Raw genomic sequence first — 27,698 nt, 5'->3', positions numbered from 1 at the left:
CTGGTTCGCGTTTCTCAAGACGCTTCAAAAACCAAAACTAAAATGTCTTGAAAATAGTTTGATGGTCGAGAGCACATTTCAGTGTTTTATAGAAATTCTTAGTGACATACAACTTTCTGCAAGAACTTTCTGCAAGTCGTATCCTAATGCCCTAAAAGAAAAAATGGATAATAATAATATATCCTTTTATAAAGGTATCTCAAGAACATTTTCTGAACTAATTAATTTAAAATAGAGAATTTTGTTAATCAGGAATTCAAAATTATAGATCTTGACTCAAAAATGCTGCGAAGTAAAGTGAAATCTATTCCAAAATGGTTGTTTTATTGCAATTAAATAAGCCCCCCTATAGCGTTCCCTCATATAGCGAAGTTTCCTATGGACTATGCGGCAGTCGAAAATGGTAAATGATACCAACTTTTATATTTTAATCGTTAAGATGCTCAATGAAAGAAATCTTACTATATGCTCACTACATGCTTTAAGATCCATGGTTAAGACAATCAAGCAGTGTTCTAAATACGATATGTCTTATTTGTTTATATTGTTGATAGTATTAACTAATTATTTAGAATAGTGTAGATCTTAATAAAATAAAAAATTATTAAGTAATGCCTTATTTGAGATTTGCCATTAAGAGTGATTACATAGCGCACTTAGTTCTTGAATAATTAACATTAATCCGAATAAGCAAAGATTCATGATTTTTATAAGAAGAATAATATAACGGTCACTACAAAGAGCTTTAAAAGTATCCATTTTACAAATTCGCGGTAATGAAAAATTATAATTTGTGACCGGATTCCAAAAAGTCGATTATCTTTAATGCGTCCTGCCGGAATGCTTCACGTGTGCCCGAATGGATATTGGGGAACTTATTCAACTCGAGGAAAAAACAGGGGGTCAAATTGACGAAGTTTTTTTGTTCTTTCTCTCTCTCGCAGGGGGCCATAATAAAAATGAAAATTGCCAAGTGTAAATTGGACCCGGGATGAAAGCCTCCTTTTGCCGTAGGTAAACGCAGCAACTGGGACTTGCCGCAGAATTATTAGGCCCCCTTTAGCGGTTGCCTGTGTAATTCTAGAAGGACGAGGCTAATGCGCTTTTAGCGTTTAGGACACTCTGTTGGGTATTTAGCGTGCGATATAGGATACGAACTGGGCGAGTGAAGATCCGTGTATAATTAGAAAAAGAAAATATGTGAATATTAAGTATTCGAGATGTGGCAATATATCACCATTTAGTTCTATGCTTATTATGATTTTTATTTATATTTCGATAATATTTATTAACAAATAGAGAATATATACCTTCAGTGTTTTATTTATTTATTGAGGATTTTTTTTATTTGTTTAAGATAATCTGCTAAATTTTTACTTCTGAATTTGTCTAATATATTAACGAATGTGTTTCAAAAGCTCTCCTAAAATTTATGATTATTTCTTCAAATATATGCCACAAACAAATTATTTATGTTATCTCTTTGAAATGTTATAAAATATCCTTAAAAAAAATTCTGTTCACATACTAATTATATATATATATTTATAGATACTTTCAAGCCCCATATTATATTAAACTTACGTTTTCTTTAATTTAAACACAATTTTATCACTAGTTTAAAACTATTTTTTAATTATTATTTATAAAAATTAATTTATTTATTAATAATACTTTAAATAATTGCTATTTTATTGGTAAAATAGTGTACCATAATAATTTATCGACGTACAAAAGGTTTAAAAAAAATAGTATAAAATATGCTATCCTTTAATAATATATTACCATTTGCCTTATAAATAAATAATAACTATAATGGCTAATTTTATTATATTTTTAAAATATACTTACCATTCATTTAGTGAGTAAACAAATTTTATTCCATTGACATGGAAGCTTTACGTGTGCTTAATTTTTTTGGCAACCAGCGCTATACTATTCTTGCAGTAATTTATGATATACTAATCTGCTAAACAACAATATATCGTTGTTAATGATATCAATAAATAAATGGTAACGACTATTTTTGTTGAGGTCATGGTGCTTAATTTAAGAACTTGTTACTGCGTTAGTGTGTTTTTTCGTATATACCCCATATATTGAATTTGATAATATGATTGTTATGAGAAGATGAATATGTGACAAAGTAGGATTATTGAAAATTTTTTTTTTTTTTAAATGTCACTAATGAGGGAATTAAAATCAATTTTAAACAATTGTTTACATTTTTTATGAAGTTGTTCAATCAATAATTATTTTTATTAATTTTAATAATCAAAGACATTAGTTATCTTTATACTTTATACAAAATATCTTTATACAAAAAGTTCAATTTAATGTTTGGTCAAATTTTGTATAGTGTGTAGCTGTTATGTGATGCAAAATATAGCATTGAGAATTAATAAAAGAAAAAGTTACATCTAGTCTAAGTCTGACGTTTTATCAATTGAATTTATTTCAGAATATCGATTGAGAATAATGATAAGAGTTATCCAAATTATTATTATACATCACTTTCAGCAAGTTTTATTAGACCAACAGCACGGGTTTCGTCCTGCCCGTTCCACTGTTACTAATCTTCTGTCGTTCACCAAAACGGTGACAACTTCTCTCGATGCCGGAATTCAAGTAGACGTCGTGTATACAGATTTTGAGAAAGCCTTTGACAAAGTTTGTCATACGTTATTATTAAAAAAATTGTCGAACCTCGGTTGCTCAGATAATTTAACTCGGTTATTTTCGAGTTATTTAAGCAATCGTAGACAGTTTGTAACCTATGGTGGCCGATTGTCAAAAGAATATTTTACCCCTTCGGGGGCTCCTCAAGGATCCAATTTGGGACCTCTGCTTTTTGTGTTATTTATTAATGACATAAATACAGATTAAATATTCAAGTTTTCTTCTGTACGCAGATGATTTAAAATTATATAAATGCATTCGATCTGTTGCGGACTCCTTCTCTCTACAAAGTGATTTAGACTCTCTGTGGTGATGGGCTTTCGTTAACCGTCTGCCCTTTAGTGTCGGAAAGTGCCATACTGTGTCATTTTCTAGATCCCGTTCGCCATCAGCTTATTTCTACCATCTCGGTGGTAACATTTTGACTAGAGAAATTTCCATTAAAGATCTCGGAATCACTTTCGAGAGCAAATGGAGGTTCTCTCTATACATACACGACGTCTGTGATAAATCTTCCAAGATGCTCGGCTTTGTTATGAGGAATGCCTTTCACTTTGACGATCCGTCAGTTATTCGCATCCTCTATGACACCTTAGTTCGTAGCATTCTTGAATCGGGATCTATAATTTGGAATCCCCGAATAGCCAAATATTCCCTTTTAGTAAAAAAAATTCAAAAAAGGTATTTAAGATACCTTTACAAAAGGACATTTGGTTATTATCCGTTCTTATATCCCAGCGCCTTTCTTTTAGGAGCGTTGGGATATGATTCGCTAAATTCTCGCAGAAAGCTGTATGTCGCTAAGCATTTTTTCAAACTACTAAAAGGTGCTGTCGACAATCCAGCTATTCTCGAGGAATTCCAGTTTTGGGTTCCGGAACATTTTCGAGAATCACGATCGAGACCTCTTTTGCTGGCAGCTAGGGCTAGAACATCCGCACTTGCCGACTCGCCTATAGCTGTGGCCATACGGCTCCTTAATACGCTGGCATTGAAAATTGATTTATTTAATGTTAGCTACGAGGATCTGATCCGGTTTATATCTTTTAATTTTAATATTTTATAATTTTTTTTTGTTATGTTCAAGTATTGGTAAATTTATTTATATATATACGTTTTTTTATGTTTTATAAATTTATAATTTGCTTTCGACCATCGTGGCGCATTGGGGTAACCTGTTAGGCCACGATGGTCTTAATTTAATCGAAAAAATAAAAAAATAAAATAAAAAATGACATACATATTTAAACCAACCTAACCTTACCTAAACAAAAAAACATTAATAAAATTAAATTGCTATTTTCTATGTTTTTTTTTATTCTAATTTGATTATTAATCTATATAACAGATTTGCCAATTATTAAAAAAATATTACAAAAAATAAAATAATATTATCGAATGAACTTAAAATTATTTTTAATTTTATTTTACTTAAAATTATTTTTAAATATTTAATCTTATATGTATGAATATTATGTTTTTTTTATTCGTATTTTTATATTATTAAAATGGTTGCTAATATTTGGAAGCTTTATAAATGTTAATAAAATACAAAAATTAGGTAGGTATAGGTCAGCGTTTTATATTCAATTTAAAATAAAGTGTTAATGTGTTAATTTAAGTAAAAACAAAAATTCACTTTTTGTGTGCATCCATTTAACAACAAGCTTTTGTAAAATTAAAAAAATAATAAGGAACAAATCCGTAATTCTTTAAAAAATATTGTTAAAAGTATTAGAAAATATTCACCGATTGACAACTTTTTAACTATCTTATTAAAAAAATTATTGTCTACGTTAACAAGCAAGTTTCTAGTTTGTTTCTCAAACGCCTAATTATTATTTAACGCAAAAAAGTAATAACAAGAAACCTCGTTTACCAAATTAAAAAGTAGGAGTTCAATATTAAGTATTCGACTTGACTTGATTATTTTTATTGCTTTTTCTTGCCGCTTATGTCCCAAGGCAAGTTTTAGTATCGCATGCCGAGATTTTCACGTAGAATGGGGTTCTTGGCAAAGAACAAGTCACATATATCATATTTTTTATGATTAATATTTGCGATACGAAACTTCAGAGGATTTTCTTAAATTCAGTATATCATAAACTTAAGAGATAATCAAATTTGATCAATAAACTATTCTGAAATATAATTTGATATATAAAATGATCAGAAATACTCTCTAATTGGTCAAAAAATCAATTATAAATTAATCAAAGTATCAAAGGAAAGCACTTGAAATTATATATCACCAAATTATTTTAATTTTATTGCTTTGATATACCGTAGTGTTTATAGCCAAATAAAATTATAACAAATTTCAATTTCAATGTAACAGTGCCTTAATTAAATTTTATTGGGCTATTATATTCGATAAATATATAATAATTTGTTTTTATGTTAAATTAAATTAATTTAAGCTATCAAATTGACTGCATTAACAAAATTATAAAATTGTTTACAGATCCAATCATCGACTTTTTTAATGACGTCAAATAGGCCGCGTTTTATTCTTATAACCGAAAGGCCTTTCTTAATGAAGCCAATAACGGAGAGTGTGTATTCTTAAGAAATGTTTTCGAAATGTCGGAAAACTTTAATCCGGCACAAGAATACGGCAAGAGGCAAGAGATAATGAAGCTTTTACCGAAAAACTTTTAAAAATTTCCCTCACCGTAGGCGATAAAACCAACTTCGCTACAAAAGTCTTTCGAAAATCTATTTTTAACGAAGTTTTAATTTTTTACTCGCTAACTCTGAAGAGACGGATTGTATCGCCGTGAATTCATTGTGAACAACGATGGGTGTAATTTTGGAAAGTTTTGCATAGCTTTGACAAACTTAAAGTAAAAGGATATCATATAAAAAAATAATTAGGTGTATTTTTGTATTATGATTTAAATGATAGCGGACTACATCAATCGAGTAAATATAACTGCATGAAATTTTTAAAGTCAATACATCTGATGACCAAATGTGTTTGTCTCATAATCTAAAATTAAACATATCAAAGGACTCGATGATATCACCATTGCTTTCATTCGAGAAAAACGCGTTTGATCTGTGATTTACAAGAAGTTCTTAGACCTCTTTCACATTTATTTGCTTGTCATAGGAGACACGGGTCAATTACTACCAAGTCAAAATATAATGGTATCTGAGAAAACTGCGATTAAAGTTTGCAAAAACCGATTTATCAGCGGTAAAGAAAAGGGTTCAGAAATCATCGTTATTTAATGTTGTGTGTAAAATGGATATAGCTTAATTTTTAAAGCCTTTCTAAATGTTTTAATGGTAACATATTACATTAAGTAACTAATAACCTAAAGAGGATTTTTAACCATTATTTTAGTTATGAATATTTCTCATTATTTTTAATACAAATTTTTTTTTTGAATAAATCTGAACACTAATAAACTTATTGATTTAAAATAAATAAAAATTATAACATTGCTATAATTACTGAAAATTTTAAGGTGCAAAATTAAAAATAGGTTCATAGTTTATCAAACAGTTTGTTTTAATATGTTAGATATATTTCATTAAAGTGCTATTCTCCTATTATAACCAATGTCTAAAACTATTTAAACACTTTATTTGAGACACACCAACACATGTTACATATATTTGGCGCAAACTTTAATATTTTTCTTATATTAACTATATGTATGTAGTCGACATATAGACTTAGCTTTGAGTTTTTCGCAACTTTAGAAAGTTTCTCAGAACTTACCCAATACTGTCAGTCTGATTTGTCTCACGATAGGCGGATGCGTAGATACTTGACACTCATAAATGCCTTGATCCCTGGCAGCCACCGGGTTCAGTACTAATCTCCAATCTCCTGGAGGAATAGCCTGGAGGGTCCATCTTCCGTCGCTGGCCAAAGTCAATCTTCCAGCAGAGAGAAGGACTAATTCTTCGCCTCGCCTCCTCACCCAAGAAATCTATAAAATATTTCGACATGATATAATACTGCTTATTAATAATATAAAATGAATTAAAGATAAGGCATGTATTATTCAGTTTTCGAAATCAATTCGAATCATGCGACCGTATCATATTTATGTGCCATGAAAAAATCAGATCGTAAAACGTAAAATAAATCATAAAACAATAAATTAAGATTAAAAACATATTGTAATTTAGATCGTATTATTAGTTTAGCGTGAAGTTTGAACACATATAAGAAAAAATACATGCTTTATCACAGTGGCTTGTTATATAATTTATTAACATGAATCATTTCTTACTTTTGTTATTAAAAGTTACTTATTACATTGTATTTAGCTACTTGACGATCTTATAGTCGAAAGGAGAAAGCTTAAATTTATTTGAATGGAAAAATATTATTATGTTTTGCTGTTTAAGTTTAACTTTACACTTTTAATTACAGTAAAATATTTCTATACAATTAAGATATGATTGTTGTGATCATGTTTATAAATTAAGCACATAATTAAAATGAGTCAACTTATGTACTTAATTCATAAACATGAAAAGCAAAACTATTTGTTTTTTACTGTTTAAATTTTTTATAAAAATATATGTATATATTATTTTTAAATTATAATAACTTATTTAAAATTAAAATATAATAATGTAAGCAAAACACATTTGAAACACAATAAAAACTTGAAACATAAAAATATTTACTTTATTTAACATGTAATATATACACGAAGTTAAAAAAATACGTATTTTTAGATATTATTATTATGAAAGAAATTTCATTTTTTATTATTTGTAATAAAATAGGAAATATTATATATTACATTGTAATTTATATTAGAAACGATCCTAAGGTAATTATTTATATTAATTTCATTTTTTAAGGCGTTCGAGAATTGTAAAAAACGTGTTACTATACATTTATTATAGGAAATGTTTGCTTATCATAAAGCCATTTAGATAGTTAATTGTATTTCCATTTTATTTTGTTATAATAAAAATGTTAAAAAAATATTAAGGCCATAAATATTTATTTGTTATTGGTGAAGATTTTTTAATTTTTACTTTCAAAATGGTTCAAACGATATATAAATTTTTGAGACGTTTGATTATTAAAATATGATTTAAAGTATTACATTTTTAAGTCCTGATTGATATTTTTGTTACGGACAAATCAATGATAGTCTGATTTTTTAATAAAATCTCAAGCATTGGTGGCTTATTAAATATTACTAGTTTATAGATCGATTTGTAGAGAAGTATTTTATTTTTATTATTCAGTAAACTATTTATGTTAAATAATAATCATTTTTTTTATTTGATTTGGAATCAAGGGTTAAATGTATCTTTTTTTAAATTTATTTGGAATCAAGAATTAAATTAAAAGTATTTAACTGTTTACTTTAAATTGAGTCTAAGTTATTTTTGACATATGGGTTTTTTTATACGGCCAAAGATGACTGTAATGCTTTTATCGAGATTAGTCAAACCATTTTTGTTCTATGTTTACATTTTTAAGGTAAGGTTTTTGTACTATGCTTACATTTTTTAAGGTAAGGGTAATGTATTTTTTTTATAAATTGCTGCAGTGATCTCGTTGTTTTGTTTGACAAAAAAAATCACCGATGAAAAAAAGTCCCAGTATGATTTAATTGGGAAAGTTTACTACTGTATTTTTTGGACTAAATAAATGCTTTTTTAATTGATAAATTGATAGTTTTCGTGTGAATTTAAATTTAATAATAACAATATTCTATGATGATAAAAACTATTTAGAAATATTGCTTCCGTTGACATTTTATTTTTAAAATCGTTTCAATGTTTATAGGAATTTAACTTTGAGGATCATGTATTTAAAGTCAATAAAAACACGCAAGGTGTTAAATATATTTTAATATTATAATAGTATATATTTAAATTTTCATTACGAATCTTTAAAAAAGAACTGACTTTTATATTGCTCAAAATATTAATTAAGTTTAATTGCTAATTTCTAACTATATTTTTTTTGCTGTTGCAACTCTTTTAAATGTAAAAATAAGGATTAGTCCAATATAATTTGGATTAATCAAAATCTTGATTCTGGTTCATACTTTAGTGTGACTTTTTATTCGATTTAAGGAATAAAAAATAATAAAATACACAGACAATTCTTTTTATTTTTCTTGAAAATATTCTGTGGCTAAGTTTTTAAGCAGAATATTTTCTCTAAAATCATCGAAGGTAACAACATTTTTATAGACAAACCTGATTATTTTTAGATTTTTAGTGCATATGCATATAACAATATATAAAACAGTAAACACTACTATTGCTGGCCAAGCTACATTTACGGTGTATATCATTTAATTCATCAGCAAATTTTGTGGTAAAAAACAATAGTTCCTTTTAAGATCAAAATTTTTTTATTTAATTCGTTTCTTCAAGTTTTTTTATAAGTTAATATTACAAAACGAGCGATATATCCATGTGACGAAATAACTTAAGTTATTTGTTTCTCTATTTTGAATTATCCCTAGAATAACTTTGAGCATTTAAATAGCACGCGACTGGTACTGATGAAACTGAATAAAATTATACAACCGTTTCTCAAAATCAGAGCATTTAGTATTAAATAAAATAAACATTTATACATCTAGAGCTATCATGGCAGGCATACTTCATGTATAATCCTTGGACTTAAATTCGTAATTTTATGTTTATACAGGTTTATTGCTTTTTGCAAATATATACACTTGTGTTAATAAGAGGCCTAAATAATTAGGATTTTTTAGTCCAAAAACTTATTTAAGGGTCCTTAGAATTTAATATAGATCGGATGCAATCTTGTAAAAAATACCTATTTTTTCGATTCCTTATTTGCTAAAAAACATTTAGTAATTTTATCTGTATGTATTATTCTTTAACATTTAGTATTTTTTATTAATACAAACAAAACAACTTATAGTAAGCGAAAATAACGCATTCCCTAAAATTTCTCCTGGGGAGGCGTACCCTACAGATTAAGAACCCCTGAGCTAAAGGCTTTATTGGGCCATACTTGAAATCGTTTAAAGCTTCGTGCTAATTGCCAATTCAAATACTAAACAACTTTTATGTACATAACCAATTTTTATCACTAGTTTTCGATATTCCTAATACAACATTTCACCAATATGGTGCATCTTTTCACACATCCGGAGCGTTTTAGGGGTTGCAAAAGTTGTAATATCGAAAAAAATGGAAGGGCAGAAAGCAATTGGCAATTCTAAGAGTATCGATTCAACAACAATTTATTTTTATGAGGATATCTCGATAACATGGTCTACCGTAATAAACCAACTAAAACCAGATAACGAAAGAACTATTTATATCTATGCAGGATTCCACGCGATGCGTCAAAAATGTTAACATTTAGATATTATAATTTTCTCCCTTTTTTAATTTCTTGTACCGATATTTGTAAAACATTATTCGGAACAGTTGCTTTTATTAGAAACGTTATAAAATTTATTTGATCCACTTACGATCGTTCATTGTTACGCTTAGTGGCACGTCAAACAATCGAGGAAAAGAAAATAACAAAAGTGAAAGTATGATTTTTTCCGAAACAATGAAATCTAAGGGCACGAGTAAATGGACTTAACCGATTCTATAAATAAAAACCTTTCTGGAATTGCGTGTCACAAAGGCGACGTTCGACATCATATTAAAAGCTCTGTGAAAAGGTTTACTACTCGATATACACTCTACATACACCTACATAAATAAATGCCTTCTTAAATAGTGGGCCAAAATGTTTTCACACTATTAATCCCATATACTGTTTTTCAGACTTTTTTGTTAATTTCTCATTGTTATAACTTACCAGAGTAAAACGTTAATGTATTGAATTTAAGAAATGTTATCATAATGCCGATTTATTTGATACCTAACTACAGCTTATCTTTTTATAATAAAGAGAGATTTTCCGATGGGGTAGCATTGGGTGCAAAAATCGTACTTGCACGCAAAAGTTCCTTATAGTTTGTTTTTCTACATTCAGTGATATAATAGGCTTCTTTTAAGATTATAATTTAAATATAATAATATAAATTCTAAAGACGTTTAATTTAGGAAAAAAAAATTACGATAAACCATAATGAGTTAATATATTTGCAATTTACAATATACAAAAGAGTTTAAAATGAAATTGGGTGTTAAACAAGAGGATGCATTATTTACACTTACTCATCTTCAATCTGGTAATGGAAATCGTAATTAGAAATGGATAAATAGATTATATTATATCACAAGTATTTGCACTGATAATGCGGTAATACTTAATTTGAAAAGAATATTGATTAATTTAAAATGGCTCTTAAATATGCTCCATTAACATCTGTTAAAGTAGAACGTTCACGTTCACGTAAAAAATGTTTTTTTTCTTTACTGCGGCAGAGTTTAATCAATATTTACCTAGAATTAAAAAATATCATAGTGTACTAATAAATGTATACAGCGAGGGTCAATAAACATACATTAAATAAAATAAAATAACATCTAATATCATTTTAAAAAAATCTTGAAAACTGCATTTTTATCAAATTTAGTAAATTAATAGTGCACATAAGATATACTGCCCCATTAACTAGAGATTAAATCTAGTTGGAAATCAACGTTCAACTATGTCTTAATAAAAATATGTCAAACTAAAAATTTAATATTGCATTGAACGTGAAATTAAATGTTTAAATAAATGCTTAAATAAAAAAACTTTCAATAAAAAGTTAAACAAACAGGTTGCTGAAATTTGTTATATTGACTAGTCAAAAATTCACGGATTCGAAATCAGCATTATAGATAATGATGCATACATTAGTTGTTGAGAATTTGCTTCAAGGTAAAATAACTTTTTTTTAGCATGTATATTTTATTGTGTAATTCATTAGTGTTAAAAAAATAGCAGTTTTAGAAGGTTAAGGAATCCTAGTGTTAAATAAAAACTTGTAATATATATACATTACTACAATAATACTATCGAAAAATAATTAATTTTATTAGGCAAATAATTTATGATATATAAGACTTTTAGAAACATTATATATGTACAATTAGTTATTATTGAGACATATTATTATTATTATTATTAAAATAAAGCGTTTAAAATATCAAAAGCACACTCATCAATTGCTTGTTTAGATCAAATTTACTACAAAGTTAGTGTTTTCAAACATAAGTGGTCAACTATACGCATAATTAATTTAGTTTAATTAGCATAGATTTTTGTTTTATTTACTTTTGGGCAAACCTTAAATAGAAATTTAGTGTAATTTAACATATTTTAGATAATCCATAAATTAATGACGTTTTATTAATAAAACGAAAATATCACTTTAAATGTTTTTATTTTATTTCATTGATTTAAAATATAAGTTTCTTTCAAAGATATAGGTTTTTTCCATCTCTCGGGATTTTTCAAACTTCATTTGCATAAACTATCAGCGGCTTTAATTTAAAATATTACCATATCGCCCCCCTTTTCATATCGTCTGCATTTTGTATTTTTTATAGAGGAAGTGCTCCATCGATCGAAATAAATTGAAGTGGAAAGAAGTAAGATCTGGATAATATATTAAATCAGATAAATCTTTCCAATCATGTTTCTTGCTTTTATCAAGAATCAATTTCGTCACTTATAGACACGAATTGTCGTGTGGTAGAACTATTTGATTTTTGTTGACAAGTGCAGATATTTTTTACTTCCTCGTGCAAATGATATGTCACTCCTATATCCAAATATTTTTACAATAAACCAGGGCTTCAAGGTAGGTTTTGCTACTTGACCTTTGCATAATCTTTGTCTTTAATGACGATTGTTGTCGTACAACATGATTTATCATCTCCGGATATCAAATGATTTATAAAATGCGACACAGCCTCAAAATCCAGACTTGTTTTCTTCGCTCAATTAATGTGGAACTTAAACATAGATTGTGATGTCGGGTGACCACCATATGACAACTTAGGTCAAGAACTGAGGTGGAGCAATTCATTGACGCACAACTAACTATGCGAAGCATACAGGGTGTTACAGTTACGGGTCGTCGCTAATGAGCCGGTATGTAAGGGCCTGTGCTCGACCATAAAGAGCGGGTGACAATATTCGGAGTACACTGTTGAATTGGACTGGTTTATTTAAACTAGGATTTGTTTTTTATTTCTAATCTCTTACATCCAGGACCATTCTTGATGTCGTAATTTCACAATAGAAATTTTTCAAACCATCTTTAACATTTACGAGTATTTAATTACCTATTATTTAACAAATTTTTAGTGGTCGTATTTTTGGATTTTTTCAATAAATTCATATAAAATGTAATTTAGTGTATCGTAAATTATAGAACCCATTTATTTTTTTATCGGAATTTAGATTCAAGATGTGCACTAAAACAGATTTATCAAAAAAATGTACTAAAGAAACACTGGGCAAAGCACGATTGACTCTTAAAACTCAAATTCATTTCTGGATTACCTAATATACATACTATTGTATGTAGTTAAATTTTTACTTTATTAATTATTTAAATTAAACCAATACTTTTCTTAATTTAAAAAATAATTTAAATATTCTAGACGCCTCATATATTTTACAAATAAAATTTATTTTATTTTGTACTGTATACTGAAATATAAAATTAATATAATATTTATATTAGATAGTTTGCCGACAATATAATATTAGTTAAAAATAGAGATCTTTCACAATTATATATAGATATCTATACCGCGAATTTATAAATTACTTTTCTAGATATTAATAAATGAAATATCGACGTACGATGATAAGTTACTATTATTAGATATTATGGTGTAATAGTTGCTTTCTTATAATTATATTTCAGAGTTAATTACTGTAAAATTATGGCACTAATATCAAACAATACCAGTATTTTTAATTTTGCTATGTAACAAAACTCCATTTATATGACCCCCTATGTTTATTAAAAAAAACTTGTATCCTCTTTAATTCCGTCAGTTGCATGAATGCGCCTCAAGGCACGTACTCACGTATGTTAAAAATGAAGACAGGTGACAAAAACCCTTTTGTTAATAGCGTACTTTTTCGTTACTCTGAATAAAACGGCGAGTTTATGATTTTGACGTGTTTACTAACATGAACACATCTTATGAAACACGCTAATTAAAAAATATCAGATATCGATAAAAAAACAAGCTTACCTGTATAGTTTAAAACGTAGTTAAGTTTTAAATAAAAATATGAGATATAATATTCTAAAGTTTTTCTATATAATGTTTGATCATGATAACATAGAATATTATAACTAGTTTAGATTGAGACAAGTAGCGAAATACAATTTTCATAATATCAAGGGTCAGGTTATTTTATATTCATGAAATGGATATTCGAACCTATAGCTCCTTTTAAAGGCAGGCACAGTCTACATACGTATCATATTATAGGTATTCATGGGAAATCGTTTAACTCTCACCGTCTTATCGGCCAGGTGTCCGACCCTGCAATGCAGTGTCACCTTCCCACCTAGCTGTGCTGTAACATTTGTCGAATTTCCATCCAGGAAGTGTGGTTGGGGTTCAGGCATTGGAGTGCTAGATGTGTGATCGTCGTCGTCTTCGTATGCCTCGGTGTAGGGTGGAAACTCATGCCAATAATGTCCGCCGCCAACCCCATGGGTATATGTGGGTTGATTTGTCTTCTCAACTGAAAATAATAAAAATATAAAAATATAAATGGTACAAAGTCATGCGTTTTATTATAGTTGGGTTGACAATTTAGTAGCAGAACTATGTGACGCAAGTCTGAAGATATATATACATATATATTTCATGTACAACTTTTATTTTGAACTACGTTTTATTTATCTTTAATTAAGATAAAAATATAAAATCGTATCATCGCACAATGAAACAAGAAAAATGAGAATTATTGGGTGAGCAACATTATTATTTAGATATGTTTCAATTAATCTAAATTTATCATGACCTATATTGCTATCAGCGACTATATTGCTATATATTTGCGTCGATGCTTTAAATTTCACATCTACGCTTTTAATTTATTAATGTTTTTTGCAGTAGATCTTTTTTGTTAATACGAAACTCTCAAAGATTCTAAATATAAACCATAGAGAATAAAAATATTTTTTAATCCAAAGAATTTGTATTTAAAATCGTGTTTCGCATGTATAGATTATTCCTTTGTACCTATTATCAAAAAATCCGGTCTCTATATATATTATTTACCATCATTTTTTTCACTCTTAGTATCTTTTTGAAATCTGAAACTCGTAGTCCTTATAAAGTATTATTAAATCCATACATTAATTTTGTTGCATGGTTTAACAAAACATGCATTAAACGAAAAACTTCTGCGGCTAAGAGAGATTTAGATTTCTTATTACTTAATTATAATATAAATGAATTTATTACAAACTTGTCTATGATGACATGACAAGTTATATGACGTGTCATATAACATTATACAACATCGTTTTATTTAACATTTCATACACGTACATTACAGTGAAAGTGTTTATAATAAAGCTACATTTTCACTAGTATAAATAAAATTAACTAAGCCAGTTAAAAAATATTAAATGATCTCTTCACATTTTCACTAGCGCGGAATATTTTGATTTTTTTACATTTTAACCTTAATATGTCATGTGTTGCCTTACAACTATGCTTTGAAAATATATTTAAAATTAAATGTTGACCTAAGCTGTGACAGTTAAAAAACAAGCCATACTTCTAAAACTATAGTTAGTTTTAGAACTTTCAATAGGGCAAGTTGAGTTTGCTTAATTCGTTTATGTTAGATTTTTATTTAAATATTGTCGTTTTGCAACTGTTAACTGAATTTTAACGACAGTTTATAGCAGCATGTAAATTTACCAGTGCTTATTAGTTAAATTATATTTGCACCCATTTACATACATACGTATATAATATTATTTTAGAAATAAATATGGCACATATCTAAAAAATATGTTCCTTGTCTTACGTATATTAATATAGATCAATAAAGGACGCAGTTGCATACATTGATAGATTGTTGAAACTATCTCTAGAAATTTAAAAATGTGCTTTAACATCACATTGAATTGCATCTCGACGTTCCTAGCAAAGCATACAAATAACATTAAAATGTACTCCTTGTAGATATATTTAAAATTTGAGTGGTTTGCTTTGCTAGAATATATCCGAAGAAATCACGAAGCAGAGTAATATACGTAACGCATATCTGCGATAAATTGTTAAATATGCTATGAATTAGCGTATCGTACAGAACACGAATCGGCAATAAATTGTTAAAGTGATTCGCGCCCCGCATAATATAGACGAGCATCCTTGATGACTCATTGCAGACTTTGACGTACATACTAAATCTCCATCCTTGCTCGAATGTCACTCCCAAATCATCGACGAAAGTATTTCTGCATATAACACTTCTGCCGATAAAAAGTCTTATAAAAATGTAAGAATGTGTCACTTGGCAATGCTAAAAATTGCAATGACTATGTGTTTTTGTAAAGATAGCAAATTCGTATTTGTGCAAATAGAGCGGCATTTATCATAGCTCATACACTGATGGCGGTCACTTGAGTAATTCGAGAAAAAGCTGACAAGGCTGTTCGAGAAATCGATATTGCTAAATTTTAATTATATAATTTCACACATCAATGACATTTTATGAACATTGGCTTTTGATAACCACTTAATAACAACTTTCAAGTGAGACTTTCAAAGATTTATTTTCACTGTGTGTAGTAATAAAATTCTCAACAATAAAAAAAAACGCCACTGGAGTTGATTGACATCGAGAGAAATTGATGTTTTCAATCAATGTGATTTCGCTGCAATTTGCACTGATGGTGCTCCAACAATGTGAGATAAAAATTCTGGATTTTTTTATTGTATAGAATTGCAAATTTAAAGCGGTAGATTATCTTTAAAGTATTTTATAGTACTAACATTTGACAAGGCAATTGAATTTTTAAATGTACTTTTCTAGTTATGCTAATCGGTTAAAATAAATACTGAGTAAATGTTTACCGTAAGAAATTAAAATGCTGTTTTCCTCTTTTCTAAAACTGCAGTTTTTATTTTATTTTAATTCAATATTCTATTTGAACTATAGTAGCACAATATTAGATTATTTTTCATACCTAATATGTACGACTCAGCTCGATGATAATTACTTGTCACGATATTCATCCATGAGGATAGGAAAATCCAGGTAAACTTAATCTTTGATGATCGAACGGAATTACAATTATATAATTTTCACTAATTTTGCCTTTACAGATACGATATTGATTCAAAAACTTTAAGGTACATATGGGATTCGCAGCCAGATTTTTCAGAAACTTATACCACTCGTTTATCAAGCTGATAAAAATAAAATTAAGACTATCGTACCTTTACAGGTAACCCCAACGTAACAAAATATTTTAAATTTTCCCAGTAGGTTGCTATCGTAATATGGGTTTGATATAAATTATTTAGAAATTTCGCACTTTGCAACAAATTTAACTTAGTTAAACTATATATTATATTTTCAGTCTTAAGTATTAAAAGTTAGCTACTTTGTATGGGTATGTTATAATAATTAAATATTCATAGTTATACCGTTCAAGGTCTATTTAACCATTAAATAAATAAATTTGGCTTATTTTAATTTTATAAATACGTTTATATTGAATTTCAGTAGAAAATATTTTAATGTCCATATTTATATCATTACAAATTTTTTTTGAGTTTGTTTATCTAATTTTATATTTAAAGAAAATTTTTAGTTATTTGGTTAAAGTTAACTTTAATAAAATATCGACTACTTGTATATTTAAATTAATTTCCTTATAGTAAGACATACATTATTGGTTGTTGTGTACCAAATTAAAAATTGTATGTATATTTTCTACCTGCCAATAATTATTATTAAAAGTGATGTTTACTTAGCTGTAAGATCATGTAATAAGTAAATTTTGTAATGTTGTTGCGTATTATTATCAATGAAATATACATAATATTAATTATCACGAATTTTTTTTTTTTTGAATTTAACCAAATTATTTAACTTACAATAAGTTAAACCACCCGGAAATTTAGAATTTTTTTAATAAAGAGGAACTAATATTAATTTGTACGGAAGGATCCAAAGTTTTAAGTTAGGCTACTTAACAGTGCGTGCGTATTATGTAATATATAAAATTACTTTAATTAAACAAACGTAGTTTATAACATTGATATTATAAAATAAGAGAAAGGCGAAAGATATAAACTATAATTTTAAGTAAAAACCTAATAAATATGTAAAATTTCTGCAAAAATATAAATAATTATTGACAAAAAAAAATCTTAAGAATTCATAAAATCAAAATGACTTATTATGAATTTATTTTATTCCCTCGAAAAAAACGTTGAATATCTCAATCTCGCAAACTTTCCAGTCCTAATTGCACCCTTCTGCCGTTTTATCACCCACATGATAAGACGCGTAGTAATACAACCTCGGCTCGAAATTAATTCTTAGACCATATAACACAGGAGAAGCAGTTCTGGTGTTAAAAGCCAAAGACAGGAGTCGTAACCGGGTTACGACTGTACGACACGCTGGCAATGAGAAACCTACGACTACGGCAGTTATGTTATGAATTTTGCTACTGTGGGTATATATTGTGCATAGAGCACTGCCGAAATCGAATAAACCTAACTACGTTTTCAGATATTGGATTTTGCAGTCAGGAACGCAATAGAGAAAATTTTAAATGTAAATTTTCGGATACTTCTTGTATTGAATTTGTATCAGTAAATTATGTGAATGGGATACAATTGTAGCTACAAAAATATATATTAATATCTTATTTTTTTATTTCTCGTGGCACAATAACACTACAAAATAATATTTTCCTAAAAATAAATAGAATGGTCCAATTAAAAATCATAATCTTGTTTTACAAAACATTTAAAAAAGAGTTTTTATTTATTTTTTGTTAAATTTATGGTTTTTTTTTATAAAACCGCATCAAGACAGTTGTGCAGTTAAGTAATATATACATTTAATTTATAAATTATTTAAAAGTATTTTAATTCATACATGGTTTATTCCGATTTAGATAGCAATGCGTTAATTTTTCCACGGGTACGATTTTAGTTTAAAATATAGCATGATATTTATTTCTTTCAGGCAATACATAGTCACGTTAAAATAACTTGTATACCGTTTTTCACGATATACTTCCATGTAAATAATATTCATATGAATATTTTCAAACACGCATTCCTGTTTTAAATTAAAATATTTCAGAGTTTCTCAACATATGCGTATCATTTCCGGATAAAGCTGCGTGATAACAGTCTAAATTGGCGTTTAGGCCATTATCGTGCCGAAAGCAAATGCGGATTGCGCTCATTAAAATTAATTATCAGACACAACAAGATTTCTGTAAACTAAATGAAATTTGCGGTTACATACACACACGTACTTAGAAGAGATGTGCCAGAAATCCTGCACTGAAAACTCGGTAATTACCGCCACTTTTGCAGTAGAGAGAGAGAGAGAGTTTGAAGAATCGCAAACAATCGTCAGTATACATAATGAATACTAATTAGAGCCGACAACTTTTGCAGGTCCGCACTCGTCATAGAATTAATACGGCACGCACGCAGAAATTATAAATCTTTTTGAGTTTTTTTTTTCATTTCTCTTTATGCGGAACTGGTTTGAATATAAGCATACTGTATGTACGACGCGTGCTTATTATGTTTTAAATAGGTTTAAAAATCATTATTTTTAGATATTTTATTGTAAGTGAAGAACTCGCAATAGGATGAAAAATATATTCATGTATTTACATATGAACTTATTATGATTTGAATGGGTTAAAACATCGTTATTTTTACATATTTTAATGAGTAAAGTTTGCGCTTGCAATGTTAAAAATAATATGCGTTTGGAAAAACCGTTTTTTTATGTTATGAAAAAATCGAGATAGGAATCCGTTAAAATTATATCTTTTTTAAAAGGGTTTTACCTTTAAGGATAATCCTTTTTTTTATAAAAATGTGCATTACTCCCAACAAGTTATCTATACGCTTTAAAAAATATTACCGTTACTTCTTAAAAACATTTTTTTAATCATTAATAAAATACTGTTCCAATTTTTAATATCTGTGATCTTCAAACGACATTTTGATGGCTTAAAAAATATGTGATTACTACTTAATTGATTATTTCCTTCATTGGTAATTATTATATCAGTTTTTTTTTATTGATTATGACGTAGGGTCTACATAAATAAATTTATTTCGATACATTTAAGAAGTTGTTAGAGCATTAAAAATATTTTTATAAATCAATGTAACGGCAAACATTTATTTATCGGTATAAAAAAAGATTTTTGAGTTGAACTACTACATTTATATGTTTATAGTATGTTAACACTTATTGGTGTTTTTGATTATATTTTATATAAATTTTGTGGTAAAAATAACTTTATTATTATTGAAAATTCTATTTTTTTAGATAAAATAAAGATGTGTAAACATATTTAGATGCAAAATTTTATTACATATAAATGTCATTGTTTATAAAAAGTAAATACAGTTTATTTTTATTTTTATAATTAAGGTTGGAATTTTTTATAGCATTAAATATTTTTTCATGGAAATTTCATAAATATATACAAATTTAAGATATAGATAAAAACCGAAAATCCCAAGCATTCGCTTGGCTTATCAAAAAATAAGTTTCGATTCCGATAATTGCCGAAAGTGCTGTTTTTAGGGACCATGGGATTATTTAATATTTTATAAATCTTAGATCGATATAGATTTACCAAAATTATTGTTTTATTTTGTGTATATAAAATTTAATAAATAAAATCACATACATGGAGACATATCTTGAATTGGATAACCTTCGAATTTAAAATTTATTATTTCGTAATATTTATTAAATTTATCATAAATAAGTAATGATACAGATATTTTTATTATATATAGGCTCAGAGCTCTGCGTATGTATTTGCAAATAAATTATTGAAAACAATTATTGAGAAGAGGATGACAGTAAATACACAAGCAGATAATGTTTCTTATAAAATTAATCTATTATAATCATGATTATTAGATTGTCACGAAATATAAAATTAGATAAATGATCAACAGAAAATATTTAAAAATATACATATATTAGAAAATTATAAATTTATATATTCTGCAAATTTCAATTTGTATTTCAAATATTCCTATTATTTCAAAGTTTTTTGTACACATTTAAAAATAAATACGATTTTTATCTACCTAACGATGTAAAAAAATAAAAAATATATTATAATAAGCAGCAACGATAAGTTTTTTATATTGATTTGTTGTTCTATTTTTTCTTTGATATAATTAAGTTTATTTATTGACGGTTTTTAATACAATCAAAACGTTTATATTACTATAAAGTATACACTATTATATTATATTTATATGTTATTTGATTTAAGTGCTTAAATAAATATAATAAATGTACATATTTAATATGTTATATATAAATTTAAACATGTACATTAACCGAGAAATTTTAGCATTTCAAAACTCGACTCTAATACAATGATTCACATTTACATTTCTGTTGAATATTTCACATATCTATCATACTTTTACCATAACGCTGCACAGTATATTCAAACTTATATAACATTAGCTAATGTTGCTTAATAAATATGCAATGTTTTTAAAGCATAAGAGAGTATCCATAATAATTATAATAATTGTATGTGTTATGGCTAGAAAATTTATTGTTAATTCTTAACATAAACACACACTAAAATGTTTATTTTTTTAAATAGTTTTAAATAAGAATATTAGTCTAATATTTCATATACCTTTTTATTGTAATAACAATATTTTTAATAATAATTATAAAAAATGTATGTATTTTTTACGTTTGTTAATTTTATCTATTTTTTAAAGGAATTGTTATCACACAGGTATACGTTTTAATTGCCAAATTTCTGGGAAGCTTTTTAACCTTCACCTTGCGATGGCTTATCCTTCTAATGGACGATTGAGAAATAGGTCTCACCAGATGGTATAAAAGGCCTGGAAGGGACAAGACAAAAATCATTTCTACGCTAGCCTATGAAGGCTAACGATCAAGTTCACTCCTTGCGTTAAACTTTATTGAATTCAAAGACGAATTATTTTCACGTCAATCTCTGAACAGATCCTACAAGTCTATTGAAGTCATTTTTTATTGGAATACGGTAAGCACTTTGACATTAAATATTATAATTTTATATTTTTAATCTGTATCTAATTTATGTTTTTTTTTAGAAAATGAATAATCAAGCAAGCAGAAACACTAATAGAAAAAAAAAGAAGCAGACGCCCAAGGCTCTTAATAAAACGCATGCTGGAGCTAATTTGCCGATTTTGCCGCCCATCAAAGAAAATGTTGTTTTAGTTGTTGGAACCAGTTCTTCTTCCATAAAAAAGTGTCAACTCAGTGCCAAAGAACAGAAGGACTTGAAAAATTCAGAAAAATCAAATTCCAAGTGTGCAAGTGTTAAAAAACATGTGAAGTTTAGTGATGAGATTGGTTCAAATACAAAAAATAGTGAATCCAGTGTCAAAGGCCGGACTGTGAACGACTCAGATGATTCAAATTGTTCATATGCTACCTTTGAGAGCAATATCGTTAGTCATTCGTCTAGTATACCTTGGAGTTTTAAAAACCGCATATTAAACCGAAAGCAAATGGAAATATCTGTCAGTATACCTAACGAAAAAGAAATTGCGGTTGGACCAAAAATATGCAGAACGCCTCATATTCGAAGCAGCACAAAGGAGCAAGAACCTTTTTTTGAGCCGGTGGCTGGTTGCAGTTATACGACGGAAACAAAGATAATCGCTCAAAACAATAAAAAACAAGATTCTCCGGATCAGTCGACTGTTGAAGTGAGAAGATCAATAAGAGCAAAGAGGAGAAGCGTCAAGATTATTGCAGACGAACCGGTGGTTGTACCGGAACCATCAAATTTAAAAAGTGGAAAAAAAGGAAAAAATAAAAAGGAAAAAGACGAGACAGTAGCTAAAAGCACCCCTGTGTCCCAGCGAAAGCAAGATTGGATAGATAAATTAAGCAAGGAATGTAGTTCGGAGCCATCAAATGCTCAAGAGCGCTTGCAACAAGGACTTCTACAAAAGCTACTCGGTGAGCCCAGTTCAGACAAAAAAAGAATTTCGCCTAATTTAACTAAAGAATCTGCTTATGTATCAGATTCTGCATCTTCAAGCATTCAATCGCCTAGAAACGGGCGTTCGACTACCCAAAGAAGATTTTCAATTTCAGAAGAGGTCTTCGTTCCCCATGATGAATGGTCACCTGAAGACGACGAATCATCGGACGATCAACAATCTAGCCGCACTAGTAATGAAAAATCTTCTCCTGTCAAAACTGTTGTGACCTGCAATGATTTAGGACCATTAGCTCAAGTGATGACCCCCGCGGAACGGATCGATGCAGCCAAACGAATAAATAAAAAAATCGCTACTTACAATCCGAATATGAAGCGAAACTTAGTGCCAAGTAAAAAATCAACTAAGGAAGACTTCGAATCTGCAAGAGTGTGCAAGATTAAGAAGAATGTAATGATGGAAGTTTGGGAGGAGAAAACGGAAAGATCGTGTACAAAGCTGACGGACGAGATGGAAAAATCGCATAGGATGATGAAAAAATATCAAAGCGTCATGGGTAGACTTAGTATGAACGATCCAAAAGTCAATAAGCTCGTAGAATATTTAAGTATAAAAATGTCGTTAAGCTAAAGTGATATATATGTGAGTTTAAAACTTTTATAGTTTCTATATAAAAAAAAATTAAAAATCATAATAAAATAAAAAAAATATAAAAAATGTTGTGTATAGCTAGTGAATTTAAATATGCATACTAGAATGTCTAGCAAATATTAAATGTATAATATACAATAGCAACGAAAAAATGTAATCAAAAAAATATTAAAATTAAAAAATGATCTACAAAAAAATGTTTTGTAATATATGTATAGCTGTACAGTTGTAAATAAATTAATTAAGGGAAAATGTTTATTATTATATTTTACACAAATCCCTTATTAATTGACAGTGCATTAAATATTTTATTTGCTTAATAAAAAGTAATCATGTGATTACTTTTTATTCAATTTTAATAGACTATTTATCACTCTGAAAAATAATTTTAATAAAATTAATTAATGCTTTGTAAAATCTAATAATATTTAATGCTACTTTTAGTAAGAATCGTAATTAAAATATAACTAAATAATATTGTAAAAGCAGTTTGAATTATATAATATATATCATAAATGATATACTATATTTTAGTTAATCTAGATAAGGTAATAAATATATGAAAAAGACTATTTATTTCGATTAAGAGCTTCTATGATATTTATGTAAATATTGTAAAGAAATAGCTATAAGTATTTTTTTATTTACTTATAATTTTTTTAACACCAAATAGTTAATTATAACTTTTTATAGTTAAATATTATATTTGTCGCATGTATGATTACTTCTTTAAGAACTACTTGATTAGATATTTATTCCTATCTTTACCGCGATTACAAAATTTTAAAGATCGTGTGGTTATTGTATGGAAAATATAATCTAATTAATTGATATTAGCAGTTTTCTTAAATTTCAAGAGAGCTTTCAAAACAATAGATAGATAATTAATGTTTAAGAAATTAGAGAATATCGGTTTAAGATGGTTTATTAATTATTTAAATAAAAAAAAAACACAAAGTTAAAATAAATTATGCTTATTCCAAAGATAAATTATTATCTCACGGTGTACCACGGGGGTCTAAATTAGGACCATTGTTATTTATGTTATATATAATATTATTTTTTATTTTCTGTTTATGTTATATATATATATAATTAGTTAAAATTATTTTGATGTAAAAATTAGCTATAAAGCCAAATAAATTTTAAAAATATATAATATTATTATAGCTTACCTTTAATTTTCAAAATACTTATAATTAAATAAGCATTAAATAACCAATTGATATAATTTGCTCTACTACTAATTTGCTCAATACAAAAAAGGGATTATTATATAATAATATAATATAATAAAAGTACTATATTTTTTTTTAAATAAAAAGATCATCTTGCGATACATTACCAAACCTGAAGGCGTATAAATTTTCGAAATGAAAAAAATAAACACTAAAATAAAGGCAGCGTCGCACGCGCGCGGCATTAAAAAACAGCAGCGTTCTCCCGTAGCATAAAGTATAAATTTTAACGAAGTGCCGTATATTCCGCCCTCTTTCGGTGTAATGAACAAAAACATGTCGTCGCATCCTCCACTGGTGGGCACAGGAAGCAGAGCACAACAGATGTCGCGAGGCCACACTCTGAATCTCCAAGTGGTACGTGACGCTGCTTTTACGTGATCTTTGATTCTGTAACCCCAATTTCTGTGCGAGCAATCCGAATCGCAAGCGCATGTTTTTTTGTGCGATATAATATATCACGCCGAGTCTCGTGTGACTTCTCAGTGAAATATGCTCCATCTCTATGTGGAACCGCTTCGGAATAGAGGCGTTGTGAGGTTAGATAAGATTGAAGAAAAATAGGGCGAAAGTTTGGGAGCCATCGAACGAAAAGAACCATCCTATATCCGCTACTCTAATGATTTACATATGTTAGATTAAATTAAAAAGCTTGACTAGAATATCACTATAAAAAACAATATTGACGATGATTTTATAAACATGTCACAGAACGCATTTACAACGGTAAAAAATGATCTGGTGATTGAAAAATAATTTTGTACAGGGGTTGCATATCTGAAAGAAATTACATATATATATATATATATATAAATTTATTGAAATCAAAAAAGAATTATTTTTTACGTCAACCTCTGAAGGTTGCCTGGTCCTGCTTTGCTTCTTCGAGTATATTGAAGTCATCGGAACACGGTAAACACCTTTTAATAATCAAGCGACCAGAAATATAACAAGAAGAAAAAGAAGCACACACTATGTAAAACGCGTACTGAAATTAATCTGCCAATTTTCCTATCCATCAAATAATATGCTGTTTTAGCAGCTGGAACTAGTCTGTTTTAGTAGCTGGAACTAGTCAATCCAGTGCTAAATAAGAAAGACTAAAAATTTAGGCAACTTAAAGTCTGCAAGTGTTAAAAAAACGTTTAAAGTTCAGGGATGAGACAGGAACAAATACAAAAAATAGTCAATCTAGTGTCAAAGAAGTTCATAATTATTAAGAGCAATATTATTAATCATTCGTCTAGTAAATTGAACAAAGAATAAATAGAGATATCTGTCAGTACATCTAATGAAAAAGAAATTGGCGAAGAACCATAAAAAAATGCGGAAGAACACCTTATAGTCGAAGTAGCACAAAGGGGTAAAATCTTTATTCGGATACAATTAAAACAAAAATAATCGCTGGACCTAGTTCTCAAAAAACAATAAGAAACAATATTCTTCTAATCAGTCGACTGTTAAAGTCACTGAAACTTTTATTCAAACATCTTTAAAATCATGTTTTTTTTATATTCAATAACCAATAAAAAAAAATCTAATTTAATAATAAGACTTGTACTAAATTTTAGTCATTTTAGAAAATATTAAATATTTAAGTAAGAATGTTTATACAATTATAATTTTAAATTTATTAATGAAGATTATTATTAACCAATTTCTAAAATAATTTTAGTAATAAGTTAAAGTTATTTTATATATAAAAAAAAATTGCTAAAATATTTTTAAATGAGGGATAATAATAACAATATATTCATCCGACTCAAAAAGATGCGACTATATGTAAAGTAGACATTATCAGTTAACCTTTACCCGTATAATTGGTAATGGCTACTGTATTGCCCAATCTTTTTTGTATGGCAAGGGTTCACAAACTAGACTAGATAAAAATATTCCTATTGAAATCATATTCGTACATATGTGTATGCTAAGTTTATATATAGATCTGGACAATAATTATACTATCAGTCAATGATCACCGTATCTTTCGACATTTTTTCTGAAAATCTAGATACTTAATGAGGGTTATGTTTACATAACATGTTAAAAGCGGCCGCGGGATATATTTACATGCGTTGTAGGACCAGCGGGTTGTAGTTTGGGGTATATAAGTTTATTATAGTACATCTTTATCTTAAAGATCAAATATCTCTATAATACGCTTATATCAAATATCTATTTTTCTAGGAAGCATACTGATACTTTAAAAAAGTTATAACTGGTCCGTCAATATACAAGGCCGGAAATATGATATCATATATTTGAGCTCAAAACAGTGCTTACATTAATACGCATATCTTAAATTAACTCTCAAATTTACTAATGATTTTAGCATAACATATCAATATATACATATATGCAAACATGTTGAAAGTGATCCTTAATCTAAAGGAAATATTTGGATCGAATTAGTTGAAAGTTAAAGCATCGTCTTACGGTTAGTAAAGCAGCGGCGAATCCATTAATATTGTTTCTTTTATATTTTTATTTATAATATAAGGATAACTTTACGCGAGCAGATTAAAATCAATAGATGTTTTATCACATATGAAATATATAGGTTTTGTTTTAAAAAAATACAAGCATTATTTTTAGAATATAGGTTTCGTATTACGACATGTAGGAAAATATAAAAATATCGTAAGATAAAAATCTGGATATTTGATTGAAAATAACTGAATGTAATTCGATTTGTTATTTCAGTTTCATGTCAGATTATCACTTGTTGTTATACGTAAAAATAGTATAGGGTAACTGCTAAGGCACAATATTATTTTGTAAAATATTATAAACACAACATATTTATATTGCGAATTGTTCAAAAATAAAATAATAAGCATTTCAAGCCACATAAAAGTGATTAGAGCGTTATCACAATTTACCGCTGCGCTCAAGATTTCGTAATATCGTTATCTCTCTGCGATTTGCAATTCCTTTTAAGTTTTAATGCATTTTATTGTAGTTGCTGATCGTTATCGCTTATCG

The 27,698-nt window shown here is 27.8% G+C and overlaps 1 protein-coding gene across 1 annotated transcript in view; it reads right to left on the bottom strand.

The window, feature by feature from the left end:
* Positions 1-27,698, bottom strand: part of LOC148233862 (opioid-binding protein/cell adhesion molecule-like) — a 143,266-nt gene that overhangs the window by 44,047 nt on the left and 71,521 nt on the right. The window contains exons 3-4 of the mRNA XM_088188806.1: positions 14,103-14,332; positions 6,413-6,626 (exon numbers count right to left, since the gene is read on the bottom strand). Coding sequence (XP_088044932.1) covers positions 6,413-6,626; positions 14,103-14,332 — 444 coding nt within the window. The remainder of the gene's footprint in view (positions 1-6,412; positions 6,627-14,102; positions 14,333-27,698) is intronic.

This window comes from Plectrocnemia conspersa, unplaced genomic scaffold (genome assembly GCF_051122295.1).
Source record: "Plectrocnemia conspersa isolate PC_06_02 unplaced genomic scaffold, ASM5112229v1 ptg000007l, whole genome shotgun sequence".
In the NCBI taxonomy this organism is placed as follows: domain Eukaryota; kingdom Metazoa; phylum Arthropoda; class Insecta; order Trichoptera; family Polycentropodidae; genus Plectrocnemia; species Plectrocnemia conspersa.
Note: the sequence above shows the minus strand (reverse complement) of the source record. Positions and strands in the feature narration are given on the sequence as shown.